The sequence below is a fragment of the Amphiura filiformis genome, chromosome 5 (assembly GCF_039555335.1).
Source record: "Amphiura filiformis chromosome 5, Afil_fr2py, whole genome shotgun sequence".
Classification (NCBI taxonomy): domain Eukaryota; kingdom Metazoa; phylum Echinodermata; class Ophiuroidea; order Amphilepidida; family Amphiuridae; genus Amphiura; species Amphiura filiformis.
This window is the reverse complement of record NC_092632.1, coordinates 14,395,185-14,417,086: the sequence shown is the minus strand read 5'-3', so window position 1 is coordinate 14,417,086 and position 21,902 is coordinate 14,395,185. Positions and strand designations below refer to the sequence as shown.

Genomic DNA, 21,902 nt, shown 5'->3' with positions numbered 1-21,902 from the left:
GTTATAGTCCTTGTCAATACAACTAACATATATAACTGTCATTACCCTTCTCCGTGTCGATACCACGTGCAGACACTAGATAAATACAAACCTTTCATAAAACGTTACCATAATATATATTTGTCATGTTTTTGAGCGTAAATGTAAGGGTCATTAAAAAGTGCCTATTATACACAATGAGACAATAAGTGTATTTGAATTCGGCTCAATTCTGGTTTCATAACCTAGTTAGATGATTTAATTTACAGTATTTGACTCTTAAATAAGTGACACTGTAATAAATCTGGCAATTGTAGCATAAAGCTTTTTCTTTGAATTTGAGGATTAAGTTTGATTGGGAATTGAACTCAAAGATACTGAAAGGTTTCATGGAACATTCATCAGAAATAGCTTCATATAAGTGTAATTTATTTATTTAATCGTTTTTATTCAAATATTATTTTGGTGTGAACATGTTCAAGAGCTTTCAATGTAAATGAAAGAGCCGAATAAAGAGAGATATTTTACTACAAATTGTGATATGCATGTATTGGTGTACTGTTCAAATATTAATTATTACATCATTATTCCAAATCAGTATCTAAAATATTGTGTGTTATTGTGTTTTAATTATATTAAATCATATACCGCACTAAAGTCAAGGAGAATTATTAAGTTCCAGAATATTTCCTTCTCATCGACAAATTCGGACACACAATTTATTCAAAAGAAGTCTCAATGGTCATGCGTAAATCGCAAAGGTCTCCAACAATCCACTGGGGCAATTACTTAATTACAGCATTATATAAAATGGCATGGTAATAAATCGCGCTCTTCAACATCAATATAACCGCGGTTCAGCTTTTCATGGAAATGCGCTGCTCCAAATTTCCTGTTGTACTGCCATCCAAATAACCCTACACACTTGACGGTGGCGAAATCAACCAGAGCGGGGCTTGTGCATCTTCATCTTAGTTATAGCAGTCGTGGAAAAAATGAAATATCCTTTGGCGGATTCAATCATAGTAGTAATGAAATGCGGATAGCTCATCGATCGCACGTTTACATTTGAACAGATTCCTCGCATCTGATGTAGAGTGGCAGTGTCAGAGTCTGTGTGTTACCATATTAACCTATTGGAGTTGTTGTTGCAGAGAGAAAAACGTGCTCTCTAGTTGGATGTAGTGGTCGTGTGTATCCATAACATGATGAGCTGTATGCTCTTAACAGGTTGTGCAGTAGGGTTTATCAAATACCTTGGCAACCAGTACCAACAAAACACGCTCCATTGGAAACAGTGAATAATATACAAATAGCAAGCTGCTGGAAACAAAAACGGTTGGCAAGAAACTTACTGCTGCATGCCGCCAAACACCTTTTTCTTTACTTGACGTCTTCAAGAGCTTTAGCGAAAGTGCTCATTTCAAAGCCTGAGGGTATTTTTCGTTTAAACATCACTGACCGACTGTCTTGTGGATGAAGACATTAAACTACTCTCTCACACCTTGCGTACCTCTCGACAATTTGTATATAACATCTCATTCTGCCTAGTATTTTTGCAGGAATATATTCCAACATCTCCTCTTTGATATTAAGCTGTACAATTTTTGAGGGAAAATGGAGTCACTCGACACCGTGCATAATCAGAAGTCGTGGTATTGATAACCTTTCCGGATTACCATACGTATAGTTACCCCTTATTCGAAGATTCTATCCTACGTGATAATACCTGAATATTTTTCACTCGTCGGTGTGTGTTTTCAGTCATGCTAGTGAATAATTTATATCCATAAAGTGCTGTTTGTATATCTGAGGATAAAACCATTTGTGATATTGTTTCTTCACCGATCTTACACTCATTTAGGGAGTGTTTTTGTTGATATTTTGATCAACAAATTGATGTTTTGTGAATATGGGATGCTCAACATCCGCAGAAGATAACCGTAATGGAGCGCTGCCTGAACCTAAAGCTCCTCCACCTCCAGATCCCAGGTTGCCTCTTACGGCTAGACAGAAATTTAGCTTACAAAAATCATGGAAAGCCGTACAACGTGGAATGGAAACAGTGGGGATGAATGCACTTATAAAGTAAGTAGTATTTTGTGTGCATATGACCAGAATAATATCACAGAGTGGCAGAGTGCTCCAAAAGTGAGTGTTTTTATAAACCTATATGAGCACTATGTACAACCCCGTGTACGCTACATTATGTATATGAACATATTTATTCGTTCTAGTTTCAAGCAACAATTCTGTGTTGACATACCGTAGAAACCCGTCTATAAGGAATAGAAGCGACTGTGATGATAGCATATTTCACGCTAGCGCCCTCCACAATATTATATCATTATGGAATTTGAGCAAATCATTTACCGACACAAGCAGGTATACAATGTATTATTTATCTTTATTTCGCATCTCACGAGCATAGCTCACTTGGCAAGGCATAAGACTTTGGTTCTTTAGATCGGAAGATGGTGAGTTCGAGCCTCATCACGGTCACACAAACTTTTATAAACAAAATATTGTTCAAACTTATCATTGATATTTTCTTGCATTTTCTAAAGACTCCTTTCGTGATCATTTTTTTTTCATATTTAGTTTAATTTATTCTATTGTTTTTCTTTTATTGTTTCTTTTCTTTGTCTTTTTTTCTTGTTTAATTTTATTTTTCTTTATTTTTCTTTGATTCATATAATATTGGCAGGATAAGGAGAGGAGGAACTAAAGACCCATTCAGTGATTTGCTCATCCGGACGATCGTAAAAATCATCAAAATTCACCTTTGTCATTGTCATAGATGTGGTAACATAGCCTGCTAGTGGTTCAGCAGAAAACCGTGTGACACATACTATACATTTGGCTACATTTTATTATACGATAAATACGAATTTATTAAACATGGTAACAAATATTCTCTAGCAGATCGGTTATACGATGGAACTGGTAGGCATAGGCCTATTATAAATTCGGGATATTAAATATCTTCCTGACGAGACAGATCTGCGCATGTGGTCAAAGACGATTCCTTATAGCCACAGACCGTCCGCTGGAATTAGTTGAACATGAACCATTCGCTATGGCTGTTGGTCGGACCTCTCATCTCTCCACATCGATTGTGACCTATAATCCCCGACATTGCCCTTATGAACTCACATCCTCCTGTTTTATTCCAATACACTGGCGAAGTTACGTAATAATCGGATTAACTACCATAGCAATAGGTGAAAACAATTTTTGAATATACCGCGTTATACACTGATACGTTCAGGCGGTACCTCTTCATTGAACCATATCATGCTGCACCTGTAAGATCTTTGAAAAGACCAGTATTGTATTCAATCTATGATTGCAGACATACACAGTACAGGTGATGAGTGTAACCTGCTTGTAGCGCAGCGCGATATGTTCAAAATTGTTTTCACCTATTGCTATGGTAATTAATCCGATTAATTACGCAACTTCACCAGCGTATAATGGCCGAATAAATTCTGACCATCACTTGGCTTGTTGGATTCGTCTATACTACAATTCGCTGTCGAAGTGACGTAATAATCGCAATAACTACCATCAAGCAGATTGCACTAATCACCCGCGTATGTCACCAAACATAGATTGAATACCACTCTTTTCATAAATACTAATCTTACATGGCGAGTGATTAGCATTTCTTTGACAACTATGGTTTAATGCATAGGTGCCACGTGAACGATGAAGTGCAGGGCTATATATTCGAAATTGTATTCATCAATTGCTATGGTAGTTAATCCGATTAATTACGTCACATCGACAGCGAATAGCCTATAGTATGGGTTCAAGTGGAACAAAAATAGTGTATGTCCATTGCTAGCTATGGTAATTAATCATGTTAGTGTTTACATCACTACTTCGGTGAAGACAAGAGAAGTGTGCCTTCTCTACCAACGCCTGTGATATAACAGGTGCAAGCGAAACAAAATTGAATGACCAGAATAGTTTCCTTTGTCAGATGAATTGAAGTTTTTGAAGACACTCTATTCTTGATGGGACAATAGATTCAAATATGGAATAATTATTATTCCTCATCTATTTTTTTTTATTGAAAAAACTGCAATTGTGGCAACAGAACAATATTTATTTTGATTTCATTTCAAGTAGAAACAAAATCGTGCTTAAGCCAAAAACGCACCCTACCTACCATTCCTCAAGAATTGGGATGGCACAAAGGTGCAACAAAGGTTTTTATTGCAAAGAGGAGGACAGACAAGTAGTTACAACACATCTGTCTAACCGTGGGTTTCGCTATTATTTAGAATAAATGCTTTTACTAGTTTCTATAAAACCACAAAATTACTAAAAAAAACTATAAAAAAAATAAAAATAAAAAAAAAAAATAAAAAAACACACCTAAAATTAAAAGTAGAAAGGTAGATTTGAAGAAAGATAAAAAGAACATGTCAAAAAGTTAAAATTAAACGAGAATGAAAAAACGGAACCGGTGCCCGGACCATGCTCTCTTCAGCATGTCTTCAGTTCCAAAGGCTGACGCTCTATCAATTGAGCTATACGATCCTGATATACGAAACAGTCGTTATTATGTCAATACAATTGATTGGTGTTACAACATACTTAGATGGAATGCATAGCCACCCAGTGCCAGTATATATTTGTTCAAACTCCAAATACAACAAGCAACCAATTTTATTGAGGGCGTTTCTTAGGTATATCCTTGTAGACGGGGTTTTACGGTATTCTTATTTATACCAGAGTCATTTTTAAAATGTTGTATCCAGAGAGCGATCACGTGGCAGCAGGTTTTAAAAGTAGAAATAGTAATTAGAATAACTAATAAATACCACAATTAGCATCATTAGCTAATCATATACCACTTAAATTCCAATCATGTTTAGCAGTTTAAATTAAATTCCAATCATGGTTACTAGCTCAGTTCCTGTAGCTTAGTGCTTATCGTGCCATTGCCTATATAATCGACGTCCAAATGTTTGGTTTTCAGTCAAAGCAACCTCGGACCATGCTTGGACTACATGGTCACCAGTTAAATAATATTAATGCACTAAATCTATGTTAATATGGCACCAATAACAATTTCAGTGTTTTATATCCACTCAATATTATGTACATAATGCACAGTCTAGTCGTGCAGTGCGTTTATATATGGAGCTAAAATTCAAACAATTAATTACACTCGCGTGGCATGGGATAGTACTTATGTGTGTAACGTATGAATTAATTAGTTCTAGCAATACTTTTAATGGTTAAATTGGTATATGCTAGTAGCAACGATAGATAGGCGTATATTTTAATTATTTTGTCACAACGACTAGATGGAAAGCAATACCAGCAGTTACAGCTTAGTAATAGATATTATCTTGCTTATACATAATATAGGTTTTAATTTGAAGGGAAAACATGGTTTCCCATGTAAACATAAATTAAAGAATTAGTTTAAAATTAATTGTAGATATAAATTTATTGCATTATGATAAATCTGGTAACAGACACATAAATCATCACAATGCTGACAAGTATTTGTTTTCTCATCAAACAGAAGATATTTTATTTCAAAAGTACGACGTATCTGATCACATTATTGCTAAAATATTGTAAGACAGAAATTAAAACACTAAACCACAAAAATATTTTGTAACCTAACTTAATCAAACTTAATCTTAGTCAAAATATGATATAATAAAATGATAATATCATATAATATCTATATATAACTACCAAAACTGACCTTATTACGCTAGGTTTGCTTACCTTTATGCACAATAAGCTGCTTCTTCGTTCTGATCACGTAACTTCATATTCCCTTAAGTGCCCGTCGTTTAATCATAAGGACGTTTTACCTAAATCTCAGTGCACACTAAGGTGATTTTACACACGTTGTTGCCCACGATTGTTTTGTAAGCTCACGAGAGAATGGCAACTTGTTTCATCATAGTATAATCCAGGTTTCTTCATCTGTTTTCATACATTGGGTAAATACTTTCAGAATTAATAGTCACCTGGAGAGCAAATGTTTGATCCGCCCTGGTGTTATCACTCGATTATATTCCATGCATGGAAAGCATGAATATGAGAAAGGTTTTAACAGAAGTCATTATAATCATTATGTTAAGGGGGTACTACACCCCTGCCCAATTTTGTGCCTATTTTTGCATTTTTCTCAAAAATTATAGTGCATTGGTGACAAGTAAGATATGTATATTATTGGGGCAAGGACTACAACTACTGCACTTGAAATTCACAGACAACAGTTGTGGAGTTACAGTCAAAAATGAGGAAAACCAATATTTGATCAATAAATCAATAACTACTTGCCTTGAGTTGCTGAATTTTCAGTGCAGTAGTTGTAGTCCTTGCCCCTATAATATAAACATCTTACTTGTGATCTATGCACTATTATTTTTGAGAAAAATGCAAAAATAGGCACAAAATTGGCCAGGGGTGTAGTACCCCCTTAAATCAAACCAAAATTATTGTGTAAATATAGTATATCGTGAAAATAAAAGCATTGCAACTGAAATGAAAATATGCGTTCGATTTTACACCGAACCAAGATGGAAACGACCATCAAATTGACTGATAATTTATCGATTGTTGACCTAATTTCCTACGTTACATTATTACTTTACATAAATTAAACACGCCCTGTAGATGACCTGCTATGATTTATATAAAGAGTTCTTATTATGAGTATAATATATGTGATTTTTTTCATAAATATTCTAAACGGTGTTGGTTTTAAGTAGAAAGTAAAAAACATGCTTAATCAATACTTAGCTAAATAAAAATATCTAAAAAATTCAATGACAACTGGACAAGAGAAATGGAATTAAAGAATCAAGATAAAACAGTAAATTATCAACACCGTATAATTGTAAATTTAAACCCAATAAATAATATACAACACAGTAAAATGATACATAATCTAATCTTATTACGCTGCCTCTGGGTTTACCTACTCTATGTACAGAATAAGATGCCTCTTATCGTTCTGATCACGTAACTCCATATTCCATTCATATACCATCCGTTTAGTCACGGGAAAGTTTTACCTATAAATCTCAGTGCACACATCACGTGGTGGGTGTTTTTGTTGCCCACGATTATTTTGTTACCTCGGAAGAAAAGCATCTTGTTTCATCATTGCTAATAAGTGTAATCGATGGTCATATTGAACCTGAATGTTCGATCTTTCCTGATAATACAATCCCATGCATTGAAAACAATTACAACGTTTGGTTAAATCAAACCAGATTTATTATCATTGTAAATAACTTAGGCTATATCGTGAAAATGATTTTACTGTATAGAAATAAAAAATATGCGTTCGATTTAACTCCAAACCAAAGATGGCAACAACAACAAATTGACTGAAATTGTATCGATTTTCAACCTAATTTCCGATGTTACATTATTATTTTACACAAAATTAAACACGCCCTGAAGATGACCTGCTCCGGGACCTGCTATGATTTACATAAATAGTTCTTCTTATTTTAATATGCATCCATATTCAGCTAACGTTTTTCAAAATATTCTTAACGAAGCTTGTTTCAATTGGAGTAGAATATAGACATGCACATACTTAGCCAATAACAATCATGTGAAGTGCTTTTCAGTGCGAACGGTTTGCCAATACGAATTTTACTTCCACAAAATAGCGAGAGAATTGGAATTCAAATTCATGGCATTAACTTAAAAGAATGTTGTCTTTTTGTATATGGAATTGTTAGGCGTGTGGGCGTGCGTGGAGATGGTGGGGTGGGTTGTGTATTAATTGCAGGATTAATAATTTGTGCTATATAGGTAAGCCTAGGCCTATTATGCAAAATTCATACATTTCAAGAAATTAAAAAACAATCACACACCTTACATGCCATGTGTTCGTTCATGAATAAATACTCAACTTCATAACAAACTTTCGTAACTATTTGTATAGGTATGTTGGTGTGTATTTAGTTAAGCTTATAGCATATTTAGATCGAACATATAGAATCAAAACGCACGTGCAAATGATCAATATGACTGAATCGAATGATCAAACAGATCGTTTTAGAACATTATTGAGAAAAGACAGAGCAATCATAGACCTAACAATTAGTTCTATAGTAGTATTATATTATACTCAAAAGAAGGTCAAAAACGTCACAACTTAGCAACCTATCTAAATGTTGTAAAAATAGGTTTTGTGTTCATTTCAAGGTCACCGTATATAAAAACCTTTCTTTAGTTACGCTGGTGATTAAGTGCACAACCTGTTGCTAAGGAAAACTAGAGGCATATTCAAAGCATTCAGAAGCAATATGCCATCTAAATAATTCAGTACTCCCGGCTATCTACATGTACGTATCAATATAGCAGAAATTAATACACGAATTGATCACAAATATAATGTGCTACCCAACTGTAAAACGCAGTATCTGAGAGCTTCTGAGTATACTTATTGATACTGTATGTTTTACTTTAAGTCATAATGTACGATCGTATAATATGTATTATTGATTTTTTTTTCAAACCTGATTTTTGGCATATTTGTAACGTCACACCTTAAAAATCTAAATGGAATCGGCCAAATTCATTATGTTTGTAGGTCAACAGGGCAAGTAATATCATTTGAATACCAGAACCAAGCAGATTGTCTTTTTTGTTTTCTATTGTATTCTTAGACTTCAAGTGATCATAGATTCGTGAATGAGGCGTTTGATGTAAAATACCTAATGTTGGCTAATACAGGGTTCCCAAGAAGTAAGTCCCCCTATACATGCTATAAGATAATTTGGAATAACTTCCAAAAAGCAATTGATCACATCTCTTGTTTTAAAGCTTGGAACAAATTTAGCGGATTTTTGTTGCTACCTTTTTTATCATCTTCGTGGAGAAGTACAGCAATTATGAAATTTTCGGTTAAAAAGGTTTTTTCACCCCTTTTCACTTAAAACAAATTAATCAAAGATAAATGTTTCTGTTTTTTGTTGCTTTAATATAATATAGTTCCGCAATGATCTCAAATCGGCAGCATACACATATGTTTACACAATGTACGAATTCCTCATTTGATTTAGATTTCAATGACTCAGATTAAAGTAGATTTAAAAGTGCCGTATGTTGTTAGCTGTCTCATTGTCCAGATCCATTTTGATGTCCACTTTCGATGATGGGTTTCATCCTTGGTCATTTGTAATAAATGAAACTGTATCCACGGTATCATCTTTCATGATAAAAAACCTTCTTAGCCCCGAGTACTTATCACGACCAATTTACAACCTCCTCCATGCATGTTGTATGGTTGTAACCATATGTAGGTAAAATGGCTCGCGACCAAGCGAGTAACATGAACTTAATACAACCTGAACCTTATGATGTATAAAACACATATTTTATCATTGGGTTTAGGATAAATTTACTGTTATAATGCAATTGAACGCTGAAACTGAATTTTTGAAATGTAGAAATGATATTGACTTTACGTCGTATTTGATATTTCAACGAGAATTATTAGATGCAAGTGGATCTGACATTTTGATAAAGGCATTTATTAAAGTAACTGTTTTCGATCACGAAACATCAAATTTCACATTATGATTATCTTTTACACGTGGGAAAATAGTAATTTTACGATTACTACATAACCTGAGCCGTCACTGTCAACTTCAAATTAACCTGCTTACAAAAGACCTGTCATCTTATGTTTGAATGCAATGCTGATGTATTATGATACTATAAGATAATGACTTTTAATATCCCACAATACTCTGCTTCTAGGTATCACGAGATATACATGTACATTGTACATACATTTCATGGGTATAATTACCACACGATATAATCTGCGATAGTATTCTTATTACGAAGTGATTTTATTTGTTAAAATGAGACAAGAAGCTGAAGTAATGGGGTTTTGCCATTACTAGGAATACCGCTGTAGTGTACCTCTCATTTCCAAATTGTCGTCTTTGATGGCAAAAAGAAGATCGTGCATGACGGTATACAATGCAAGTCCATTTGCCATATAAAGTCACAGTTATTAGCATTATACATACAAAATGAAAACCGACCCGATATGATGTGATAAAAGATCGGTGTACAATAAAGCATTGTATGAGGAAATGGTACATGGATATATATTTACTTCTGTTGAAATCAATACTACTCTACTGTCACTGCCTTTCTTTCGCATTTTGCAGCCTTACAAATTATTAAAATTATGAGACTACATTATTTTTTGATTAGAAATCTGTTGACAGGTTCCATCGATTCATCATGTAAAACGCAGTATCTGAGAGCTTCTGAGTATACTTATTGATACTGTATGTTTTACTTTAAGTCATAATGTACGATCGTATAATATGTATTATTGATTTTTTTTTCAAACCTGATTTTTGGCATATTTGTAACGTCACACCTTAAAAATCTAAATGGAATCGGCCAAATTCATTATGTTTGTAGGTCAACAGGGCAAGTAATATCATTTGAACACCAGAACCAAGCAGATTGTCTTTTTTGTTTTCTATTGTATTCTTAGACTTCAAGTGATCATAGAATCGTGAATGAGGCGTTTGATGTAAAATACCTAATGTTGGCTAATACAGGGTTCCCAAGAAGTAAGTCCCCCTATACATGCTATAAGATAATTTGGAATAACTTCCAAAAAGCAATCGATCACATCTCTTGTTTTAAAGCTTGGAACAAATTTAGCGGATTTTTGTTGCTACCTTTTTTATCATCTTCGTGGAGAAGTACAGCAATTATGAAATTTTCGGTTAAAAAGGTTTTTTTCACCCCTTTTCACTTAAAACAAATTAATCAAAGATAAATGTTTCTGTATTTTGTTGCTTTAATATAATATAGTTCCGCAATGATCTCAAATCGGCAGCATACACATATGTTTACACAATGTACGAATTCCTCATTTGATTTAGATTTCAATGACTCAGATTAAAGTAGATTTAAAAGTGCCGTATGTTGTTAGCTGTCTCATTGTCCAGATCCATTTTGATGTCCACTTTCGATGATGGGTTTCATCCTTGGTCATTTGTAATAAATGAAACTGTATCCACGGTATCATCTTTCATGATACAAAACCTTCTTAGCCCCGAGTACTTATCACGACCAATTTACAACCTCCTCCATGCATGTTGTATGGTTGTAACCATATGTAGGTAAAATGGCTCGCGACCAAGCGAGTAACATGAACTTAATACAACCTGAACCTTATGATGTATAAAACACATATTTTATCATTGGGTTTAGGATAAATTTACTGTTATAATGCAATTGAACGCTGAAACTGAATTTTTGAAATGTAGAAATGATATTGACTTTACGTCGTATTTGATATTTCAACGAGAATTATTAGATGCAAGTGGATCTGACATTTTTGATAAAGGCATTTATTAAAGTAACTGTTTTCGATCACGAAACATCAAATTTCACATTATGATTATCTTTTACACGTGGGAAAATAGTAATTTTACGATTACTACATAACCTGAGCCGTCACTGTCAACTTCAAATTAACCTGCATACAAAAGACCTGTCATCTTATGTTTGAATGCAATGCTGATGTTACATATGATACTATATATAAGATAATGACTTTTAATATCCCACAATACTCTGCTTCTAGGTATCACGAGATATACATGTACATTGTACATACATTTCATGGGTATAATTACCACACGATATAATCTGCGATAGTATTCTTATTACGAAGTGATTTTATTTGTTAAAATGAGACAAGAAGCTGAAGTAATGCGGTTTTGCCATTACTAGGAATACCGCTGTAGTGTACCTCTCATTTCCAAATTGTCGTCTTTGATGGCAAAAAGAAGATCGTGCATGACGGTATACAATGCAAGTCCATTTGCCATATAAAGTCACAGTTATTAGCATTATACATACAAAATGAAAACCGACCCGATATGATGTGATAAAAGACCGGTGTACAATAAAGCATTGTATAAGGAAATGGTACATGGATATATATTTACTTCTGTTGAAATCAATACTACTCTACTGTCACTGCCTTTCTTTCGCATTTTGCAGCCTTACAAATTATTAAAATTATGAGACTTCATTATTTTTTGATTAGAAATCTGTTGACAGGTTCCATCGATTCATCATGTAACTGACAGAACTTGCATTGTGATTGATCTTGGTTTCTATGAAATTATAACAATTGAATTAATGCAGGGTGTCCCGACCAGAATATAAGAGGACTAGTTTAGTATAGTAGTAGTAGTAGTAATAATAATAATAATAATAATAATAATAATAATAATAATAATAATAATAATAATAATAATAATAATAATAATAACACTAATAATAATAATAATAATAATAATAATAATAATAATAATAATAATAATAATAATAATAATAATAATAATAATAATAATAAGATATGGGCCTAAAATAATATAATATAATATAATATAATATAATATAATATAATATAATATAATATAATATAATATAATATAATATAGTATAATATAATAATTATATAATAAAATATAATATAAGAAATATTTAGACTTAATACTGACAAAGGTAGCTGAAATGTCAAAGACAATGGAAATAACAAAACAAAAAACACCTTAGGAGAGCTCCACGACCTATGACCTCGTTACTCCCTAAAAGGCCAACCCCAATAACAAACAAGAACTGTCTTTAAAAAAGACAACGTCGTGGATGAAGATCAAGTTTCATAATTTGATATTGACAAGTTCTTGGAATGTTAGTATTTTTTTTGTGTGTGGCACAACTAACCGGGTGGGAAATATCGGTATTAGATACTACCAATTACATACTAGGAAATACTCAAGAATTTTTACGTTGAAAGCTGGAAAATGTAAATATGTCTACATTTAATTCATACTTGTAAAAATAAATACACCAGTAAAGTCATTAATGTGCAAGACATTAGTTGACAGCTTGTTATGACCTCAGATTGACACTAATATGATGCGAGATTGCGGCGAGTCGAATATGCTTTGATTGTGAAATATGATCAATTGGTGAAATACGGTTTGTCAATTTTGTTGTATGCATTTATACTCACACACAAAAATCATTCAAGAATCTGTCTGATGAAACAACTTTTATTAATGCTTCCATATTGTAGGAACAAAAACAATCACCAATCTGATCACCTGTATGAATTATTGAATTTTTATACGCTCAAGGAACCAATAATTGACACTGCCGGTGTCAACTCTCTTGTAACAAACATTTTCAATTTCTCTATGAAGTAGGATTTTCACAATTGACATAAGTAACATTCTGAAACAATGAAGTGAACCAAGATGAAATATGAAACTAACGAATTCGTGTCCTGTGTGGGTGTTTTATGTTAATCTAGATCCTTATTTACTAATGTGACTACAAGTGCAATTATTGAGGTCAAAGAAACCTAAATAATTGAGTACAAAATATGTAAATATTGTATATTTAATTTCAATCTCGAGACAGTTGATAGCATTTACAATAAATAAATAATTCCTAAAAATTTACAAGACAATGGGCTATTCAGAAATTAATGGCACCCCCTAAAGAAGACATGTAAGTTTGTACCATAAATTTTTTGGAATTCCTAGACCAAAATTTTATCCAAAAAAAAAATTGGAATTCCCATTTTAACAATAAAATGATTAAACATTTGGGAATTACCAGTGTCCCTAAAGAAGACAGGCCAATGTTTGCCAAATGTTTTGGGAATTCCCAAGCCTTAAATAAAAAGGTGTCTTTTTCTTGGGAATTCCCATATCTTCTTTAGGGTTGTGAAAATAATGACCATTAATTTTTGGGGGGATTCCCAGAGCAAAAAATGGTGAAACAGTGTGGGAATCCCATGTCTTCTTTATGGGGTGCCTTTGATTTTTGGAATAGCCCAATAATAACGAAGGGTATACAAGAGATACAATTGGACTGTAAAGGCAAAGAGGAGCAAAAGGAAGAAATGCGAATATAACAGTAAATTTATGCTTACGTATATGCTAATTAGCATCTTCTGAATATAAATAATTTGTTTCACGATCTGATCCAAACAGGCCAAAGAAGACAATTTGAAAATGGACCTTTTATTATCAATTGATCAAAGTAATAAGTTTGCTGACATACTTACACCCCTATTTCCAGCATAATTCATTCCAAAGTATTTGAAAAGGTTGGATCAGATGTAAGATGTAAAATGGGTGCAAGCGCGGGACTTGATAATGTATAGTAATATGTACCAAAGTCATCTAAAACTCAAGATGCTGGTCGCCCCAATAGTTAAGATTTTTAGACCTTTTGTACTTTTTAGCCACAATTTCCATCAAAACTTTCCCCTTGAATGGTTGCCTTTCCCGTGTTGCCCCCTTTGCCCGGCCTCTGCAAATGACCTGGCTACGCCACTGAAGTGTGCAATGTGATAAAACAACACAGGATATTAACAGATACAGATATTCACTTAGTCACGTCTGTATAAAGGACACCATAGTAAACTTACATAGAACGATAATAATTATCATGGTTCACGGAAAATTAATATCTTTATTCATGAAATCAAGGCATACTTCGTGTGTCCATAACACTACTTATCCCAAATGAATTTCCACCTCTCTATTGATACACAGCCTTATTAATTTTTCTCCTTGAACATATTCAACATCTGGACATTGGCTTGAAGCCAGAGGAATGATATGGATATAATGAGGGTTGTCCGTTGGACATCCATAATGAGGAGCACGATGTGGACATTTCACTCCACAGACGTACGTCAGTTCAGGAAAATCTCTTTCATGTAACTCCTTTAGGGTATTACAAAGATATCGCAATAATGTTACAGAGGACGACTGAGGTAAGGTCTTGACTGCAACGTCAAGAAGATGTTGTTCTGGAGATGGATTGAAAGCTGTAATCAAATAAGTGATGTTGATGGATAAGGTGAAGAGTCCTCCATGACGGTAGATGTTTCCTTTCTTGTATTCAGATGTTTCCGAATCAGTGATGCATCTTGCCATCAACCGAGAAAGCACCGCGTGTGGTTCGTATTCACCGAAATCAATATAGAATCGCTGATCCCATTCTGTTCCTCGCGGTGTGACAGGGTAGCCATCTGGTAACAAGAAAGGTACAAGATATATTAGTGAATGTTCTTTGTCATTCTGGTTTTCGACTTTGCATATAAGAGTTTTACTTTCCAGCAACGCTAATATCCATTCAATGAAGATATCATCTGCATCGGCCAACATTGACTTGATATGTTGAGGAAACAAAATACCGTCTTCTCTTACCGATTTAGTCGTCGTCAATGTGTACATAGCATCAATCAACAGTTGCGGATCTAGACCAATGATTTGTTTGCGTTCGTTGTAAATAATTTCTCCAATGTCATGGAAGTATCTTAGGATGTTTCTGAGTTCGGGGAGTTCGATATTCGGAAAAGCTTTCTGAAGAGTATCAAGATTTGTGATAAGTGACGATTTTTGGGAAATGTTTTCTGCCACTTCTTTGCGTTTCTCACTGACATATATAAGAAACTGCCACCATCGAATCGGATGTTCTGTCTTCATCGAAGGCAGTTCCTTCGCTGCAAGTTTCACAGCGGTTTGCAGGCTCCTTACATCGTCAACATCTCGGCTCCGATTTGTATTGTTTACTGCAAAGAAGGGATTGTCTCCATTTTGTTTTATTCTGAAATTATATTTATGTTGATAACTACGAAGATTTTTCTCGAAGAAATCTTGAAGTTGTGCAACCTGCCGAGGGTTGACTTGATCTAAGTGCATACCAACGAGAAATATTGGTCCTTTGGTATGAGTTAATATCGATTGTAGCCAAAATCTAATTCGTGTAAATGCGATATATCGATTCGAGTTTTCAGAAAACCACGTGAGGTTGAAAATCAAAAGACACACGGCATGTTTTGCAAAAAATGTCTGATGAGTGTTATAGTAAAAGTATTTTCCTGCAAAGTCCCAAAGGTTAAAGCTTCCTGACAGTTCAATGTCTTCGGTAACATGCTCTAAATTATCTTTCTTTCCGATGACTTGGTAGACGTCTTGAACTGGTTTCGGGTTAAATACAGCTTTGTACATTTCGAATGATTCTACCACTACAATCAAACTTATTGTGAACAGACGACAGATGTAGAATTTGTTGGTCAATTCAAACGAATGCTGAAACAAGGCAATGTGTGTGTAATTGCTGATGACAGCAATAATTAGAATTGATATCAAGCTGAAATATCGTAGCGGATGCAGGGTACTTAGCATGAAACTAATCATTTGATGACCCGGATGTAAACCAACGTTAAGACCGATTGCGAAGAAAATTCCAAACACAAAAGAATGGAAATACGGATAAATAATCTGGTAGATTGCGAACATGATTATTGGCAAAGATGTCAGGACCAACCATTTTTGAATGGTTTGATTAACCCATGTGTCTTTCTTGCTTATAAGTTTATTCAGCCATAGCGAACAAACGTAACCTAAGAAAAACTCTACTAATATTCCAAGTTGTGGAGCAAGCTGTTGAACGTAAGAATCGTGAACGTCGTCGGGAATGCATGATGCCATCGTGTATTTATCTTCTTCGAACAAAGTTTTGATTGGTGCAATTATGCACAAGATGACAGTGACAACGGAGAATAATTCACTTGATGTAAGAAATCCATAGCACACTCCAAAAAAGAAAAACACAATGCAATATTCACCAGTAACATTTGTGTCGGAGGTAAGCAAGCCACAAATAGAATTACAGTAGTAGAGGAACATGTTACAGGATGAAGCTGCTACAATTCTATTGAAAAACGGCCAATTTCCAGAAAACAAATATGCAATTGCAGCAATGGAACTCCAGGTCATAGAATTAAGTGATGGACCAATCATCTGGGTAGACGCAAAAAGAAAGAAGCCAAAACCAAGAATGCAAAGCATTATCTTCAATTTGCTTACTCTTTTATTCCCTTCGTCCTTTCTTTTTCTTAGTGACTTCCTTAAAAACCACGAAAGCATGTCATTAAAATCTTCGGATGCATTATTTGTGTCTTTCTCCTGCCAACCTTTCTCATCGACGCTGCTAACTTTTGACATGTTGGTTTCTATTCCAAATGTTGATTCTATCTCTGGGTTGAATATTCTACCCAACAATTTATTGATCAGACGTGTTTTTCCAGCTCCGTCGTCGCCAAGAAATTGTAGTTTACAAGTGGATCCCGGTGCTGTTCCCACCTCACGGGCTGCATGGTAGATATCCAGTGTTTTTCGTTCTGTGTGATGGTGGTCAAAATGCCTGATGTTAGCGCTAAAGGTTTCTATCCATTTCCTTACAGTAGCGAGATAATTTGTCCGTTCCATTTCTGATAATAAAACAAGTGAATAATATTATATAGCAAGACTGTTCTCACTAAGTGTTTATAATATTTTGCAACATTTAACAGTGATTTCAAATATGCTTTATTTTATGTTGATAGATTAGCTTCAAGTATCCAAATCAAAACTATTGAGAAAACCAGAAAAGTACAACATGTAAATATAACTTATTAGTCGCGGATATAGACCATTGACGGCCCAGTGTAAGCGTGAAGTTTTACTTTTAAGTAACAACCAGGGGTGTGTATATTTAGAATCAGCAGAAAGAGATAAAACTTTAAAATGCTTAAATCAAAGTATACAATGCCAGAATTGTGGGGTTTTTTTTGGGGGGGGGGGTCCCAACGAGTAAAAAGAAGTAAATGGTCATATATCTCTAGAATGCAGGTCAAAATAGGTCAAAATAGGTCAAATGGTAAAACAAAATTGTAAATGGAAAACTTTTCAAAATGCTCTAATTGCCATGAAAATGATCTCAAACTATTCGTCTTGGCACAATGAAACACAAAATATATAGTTTACTATATCTGAGAAGTCATTCCATTCTAGAATCATGGGTCCGAGTTCAACAACCCTATATATCCTACACATATAACCTTGACAGTTCAGAGGCCATGAAACTCCTCATTCACGAATCTACGATCAGAAGCCCACAGATATATCAAATTACTCGTCTGATGACAAGAATTAGGACAATGTATAGTTTGTGCTATCTACGACCTATAGTTATCTGAGTTATCCTACAAAAACCTAATTTTTAGGCTAAATGACACGTCTTTGGTTGTACATGGTTCAAAATTTCAACTTACTCCGATTTGGGCAAAAATGTTAGCAAATTGTCCAATAACCAATTATCAAAATCAGCAAAAAACATTAACATTACAAACAAACTCTTAGCCAATAGTCAGGATTTTGAATTTTTGAATGTTTAATTGTAAGAAAAAGTGCAAAATTGTATGTTTTAATGTCCCTCAAATTGTAAAATTTCACTGTTATAGCCAGTTAGTACTAACTTAACTAATAGTTATGTTCAATGCAATCCAAAAACGTAGTGTTGTATTTTTTATGGAATCGAGAGTAATTAATGGGAAAAGGGCAAGTAATATCATTTGAATACCAGAATCAAGCAAATTCTCTTTTATGTTTTGTATTGTATTCTTAGACTTCGGATTGTAGATTTGTGAATAAAGCGTTTGATGTTAAATATACAATGTTGGCTAATTAATATTACTATGGAATTTTGATACATTCCCAGTCCAGGCACTCCAGTCTTATGCGTCAGATAAAGGACATAATGCGGGAATATGTACAATTCTGTTCAAGTCTTATGTCGTACGTTTTTGCTTTAATTGGATAAAATAGTTCAGCAATATCTAAAAACGAGAGCATACACACATATACACAGTGTGCGAAATGCGCATCACGCATTACGTATCTTGAATCTTGTAATCACGTATCTTGTTAACTGTCTCATTGTCCAGATCCATTTTGATGTCCACTTTTGATGATGGGTTTCATCCTTGGCCATTTGTAATAAATGAAACTGTATCCACGGTATCATCTTTCATGATAAAAAAAACCTTCTTAGCCCCGAGTACTTATCACGACCAATTTACAACCTCCTTCATGCATGTTGTATGGTTGTAACCATATAGGTAAAATGGCGCGCGACCAAGCGAGTAACATGAACTTAATACAACCTGAACCTTATGATGTATAAAACACATATTTTATCATTGGATTTAGGATAAATTTACTGTTATAATGCAATTGAACGCTGAAACTGAATTTTTGAAATGTATAAATGCTATTGACTTTACGTCGTATTTGATATTTCAACGAGAATTATTAGATGCAAGTGGATCTGACATTTTTTTTAAAGTCATTTATTAAAGTAACTGTTTTCGATCACGAAACATCAAATTTCACATTATGATTATCTTTTACACGTGGGAAAATAGTAATTTTACGATTACTACATAACCTGAGCCGTCACTGTCAACTTCAAATTAACCTGCATACAAAAGACCTGTCATCTTATGTTTGAATACAATGCTGATGTTACATATGATACTATAAGAAAATGACTTTTAAAATCCCACAATACTCTGCTTCTAGGTATCACGAGATATACATGTACATTGTACATGCATTTCATGGGTATAGTTACCACACGATGTAATCTGGGATAGTATTCTTATTACGAATTGATTTTATTTGTTAAAATGAGACAAGAAGCTGAAGTAATGCGGTTTTACCATTACTAGGAATACCGCTGTAGTGTACCTCTCATTACCAAATTGTCGGCGCAGTCTGATGGCAAAAAGAAGATCGTGCATGACGGTATACAATGCAAGTCCATTTGCCATAGAAAGTCACAGTTATTAGCATTATACATTTACCATGACAGGAAAAACGTTTCAAAATGAAAACCGACCCGATATGATGTGATAAAAGACCGGTGTACAATAAAGCATTGTATAAGGAAATGGTACATGGATATATATTTACTTCTGTTGAAATCAATACTACTATACTGTCACTGCCTTTCTTTCGCATTTTGCAGCCTTACAAATATTAAATGATATTATTTTCAATGGAGACTACATTAGTTTTGATTAGTAATCTGTTGACAGGTTCCATCGATTCATCATGTAACTGACAGAACTTGCTTTGTGATTGATCTTGGTTTATATATATGAAATGTTAACAATTAAAATAACGCATTAACACAATGTAATATAATATTATTAAATATAATATAATATAATATAATATAATATAATATAATATAATATAATATAATATAATATAATATAATAACTATATAATAAAATATAATATAAGAAGTATTTAGACTATACTGACAAAGGCAGTTGAAATTTAAAAGACAATGGAAATAACAAAAAAAAACACGTTATGAGAACTCCACGACCTATGACCTCTTTACTTCCTAGAAAGCCCAACCCCAATAACAAACAAGAACTGTCTTTAAAAAAGACAACGCCATCAAGTTTCATAATTTTGTATTGACAAGTTCTTGGAATGTTAGTAATTTTTTTGTGTGTGACACACAGCTAACCGGGTGGGAAATATCGGTATTAGATACTACCAATTACATACGAGCAAATACTCAAGAATTGTTACGTTGAAAGCTGGAAAATGTAAATAGGTCTACATTTAATTCATACTTGTAAAAATAAATACACAAGTAAAGTCATTAATGTGCAAGACATTAGTTGACAGCTTGTTATGACCTCAGATTGACACTAATATGATGCGAGATGGCGACGAGTCGAATATGCTTTGACTGTGAAATATGATCAATTGGTGAAATATGGTTTGTCAATTTTGTTGTATGCATTTATACTCACACACAAAAATCAATCAAGAACCTGTCTGATGAAACAACTTTTATTAATTTCCATATTCTTTAGGAAGAAAAACAATCACCAATCTGATTAACTGCATGAATTATTGAATTATTATACACATAAGAAACCAATAATTGACATTGTCGGTGTCAAAGCTCTTGCAACAAGCATTTTTTAGTTCCTCTATGAAGTATATGATTTTCACAATTGACATAAGTAACATTCTGAAAGAGTGAAGTAAACCAAGATGAAATATGAAAATAACACATTATTTCTTTTATGCAAGAAATGTGTAAATGGGCGAAGTGGCATCATGAAAAAAACTGTATCGCCGGTATTCGATACCGCCCATCATATCGGAACGTTACGGGCTGTGATTAGCTATTGTAGGTTGTTATCTTTTTCGTGACTTGTAAGCCAGAATTTGACATATTCTGACTCATCCAGACCTATTCGTGACATATTTGGATCCATTCTGATACATTTTGATGTACTTTGACCCATTTCCATCCATTTTCATGCGTTTCGACCAGTTTCCATCCATTTCGCTAAACAGTAATTTCCATTAATAAAAAGGATAAGAAGATTGATGGTAACGATAGTTACTAAAATTAAATTTGTTATTAAAAATGGAATGATGAATAGTATCAAATTCGGGCTGCTTACAATTATTCCATATCGAAGCTGTTGATGAAAGACGAGATACGAGTGTAGTGATTATTTGAACATTACATTACATAATACATAGAAACTGCATTTCTTGTGATGTTATATCAAGTAATTTGAAGTCACAAGTTTCTGTTGGATTTATTGACGTGTTGGATTTATCCTGTCAAATGCAGAAGCAGAATTAAGTGTCACACAATTCTCTTTCTGTTTCTTTTTTTTTTAATAAAAGGAAATAAAGGAACACGTTAATTTTATGAAAATGTTTGCTTAGCACACAGCAGGAAAACATTATACATTCAAAAGAGAATAAACGTTAATATATTTTACTTGATATTTTTTAGAATTTAAATCATATTACTTTTCAACATAACGTATGGCCGCATGCAAAGTATGAAGCAACATGCATGTTAAGTGGTAGAGAAAGAAGCTTAAAATGGAATGAAGCGCCATGCCACGGTGTCAGATATAACCCTTTTGAAAGCTGAAAACTCTCGAGGCTACAAGT

At 33.7% G+C, this 21,902-nt stretch overlaps 1 protein-coding gene across 1 annotated transcript in view; it reads left to right on the top strand.

Moving 5' to 3' along the window:
* The first annotated feature begins 814 nt into the window (after positions 1-814).
* The window catches only part of LOC140152689 (globin-like), a 121,754-nt gene continuing 100,666 nt past the window's right edge, over positions 815-21,902 (top strand). The window contains exon 1 of the mRNA XM_072175147.1: positions 815-2,067. Coding sequence (XP_072031248.1) covers positions 1,892-2,067 — 176 coding nt within the window. The 5' untranslated portion in view covers positions 815-1,891. The remainder of the gene's footprint in view (positions 2,068-21,902) is intronic.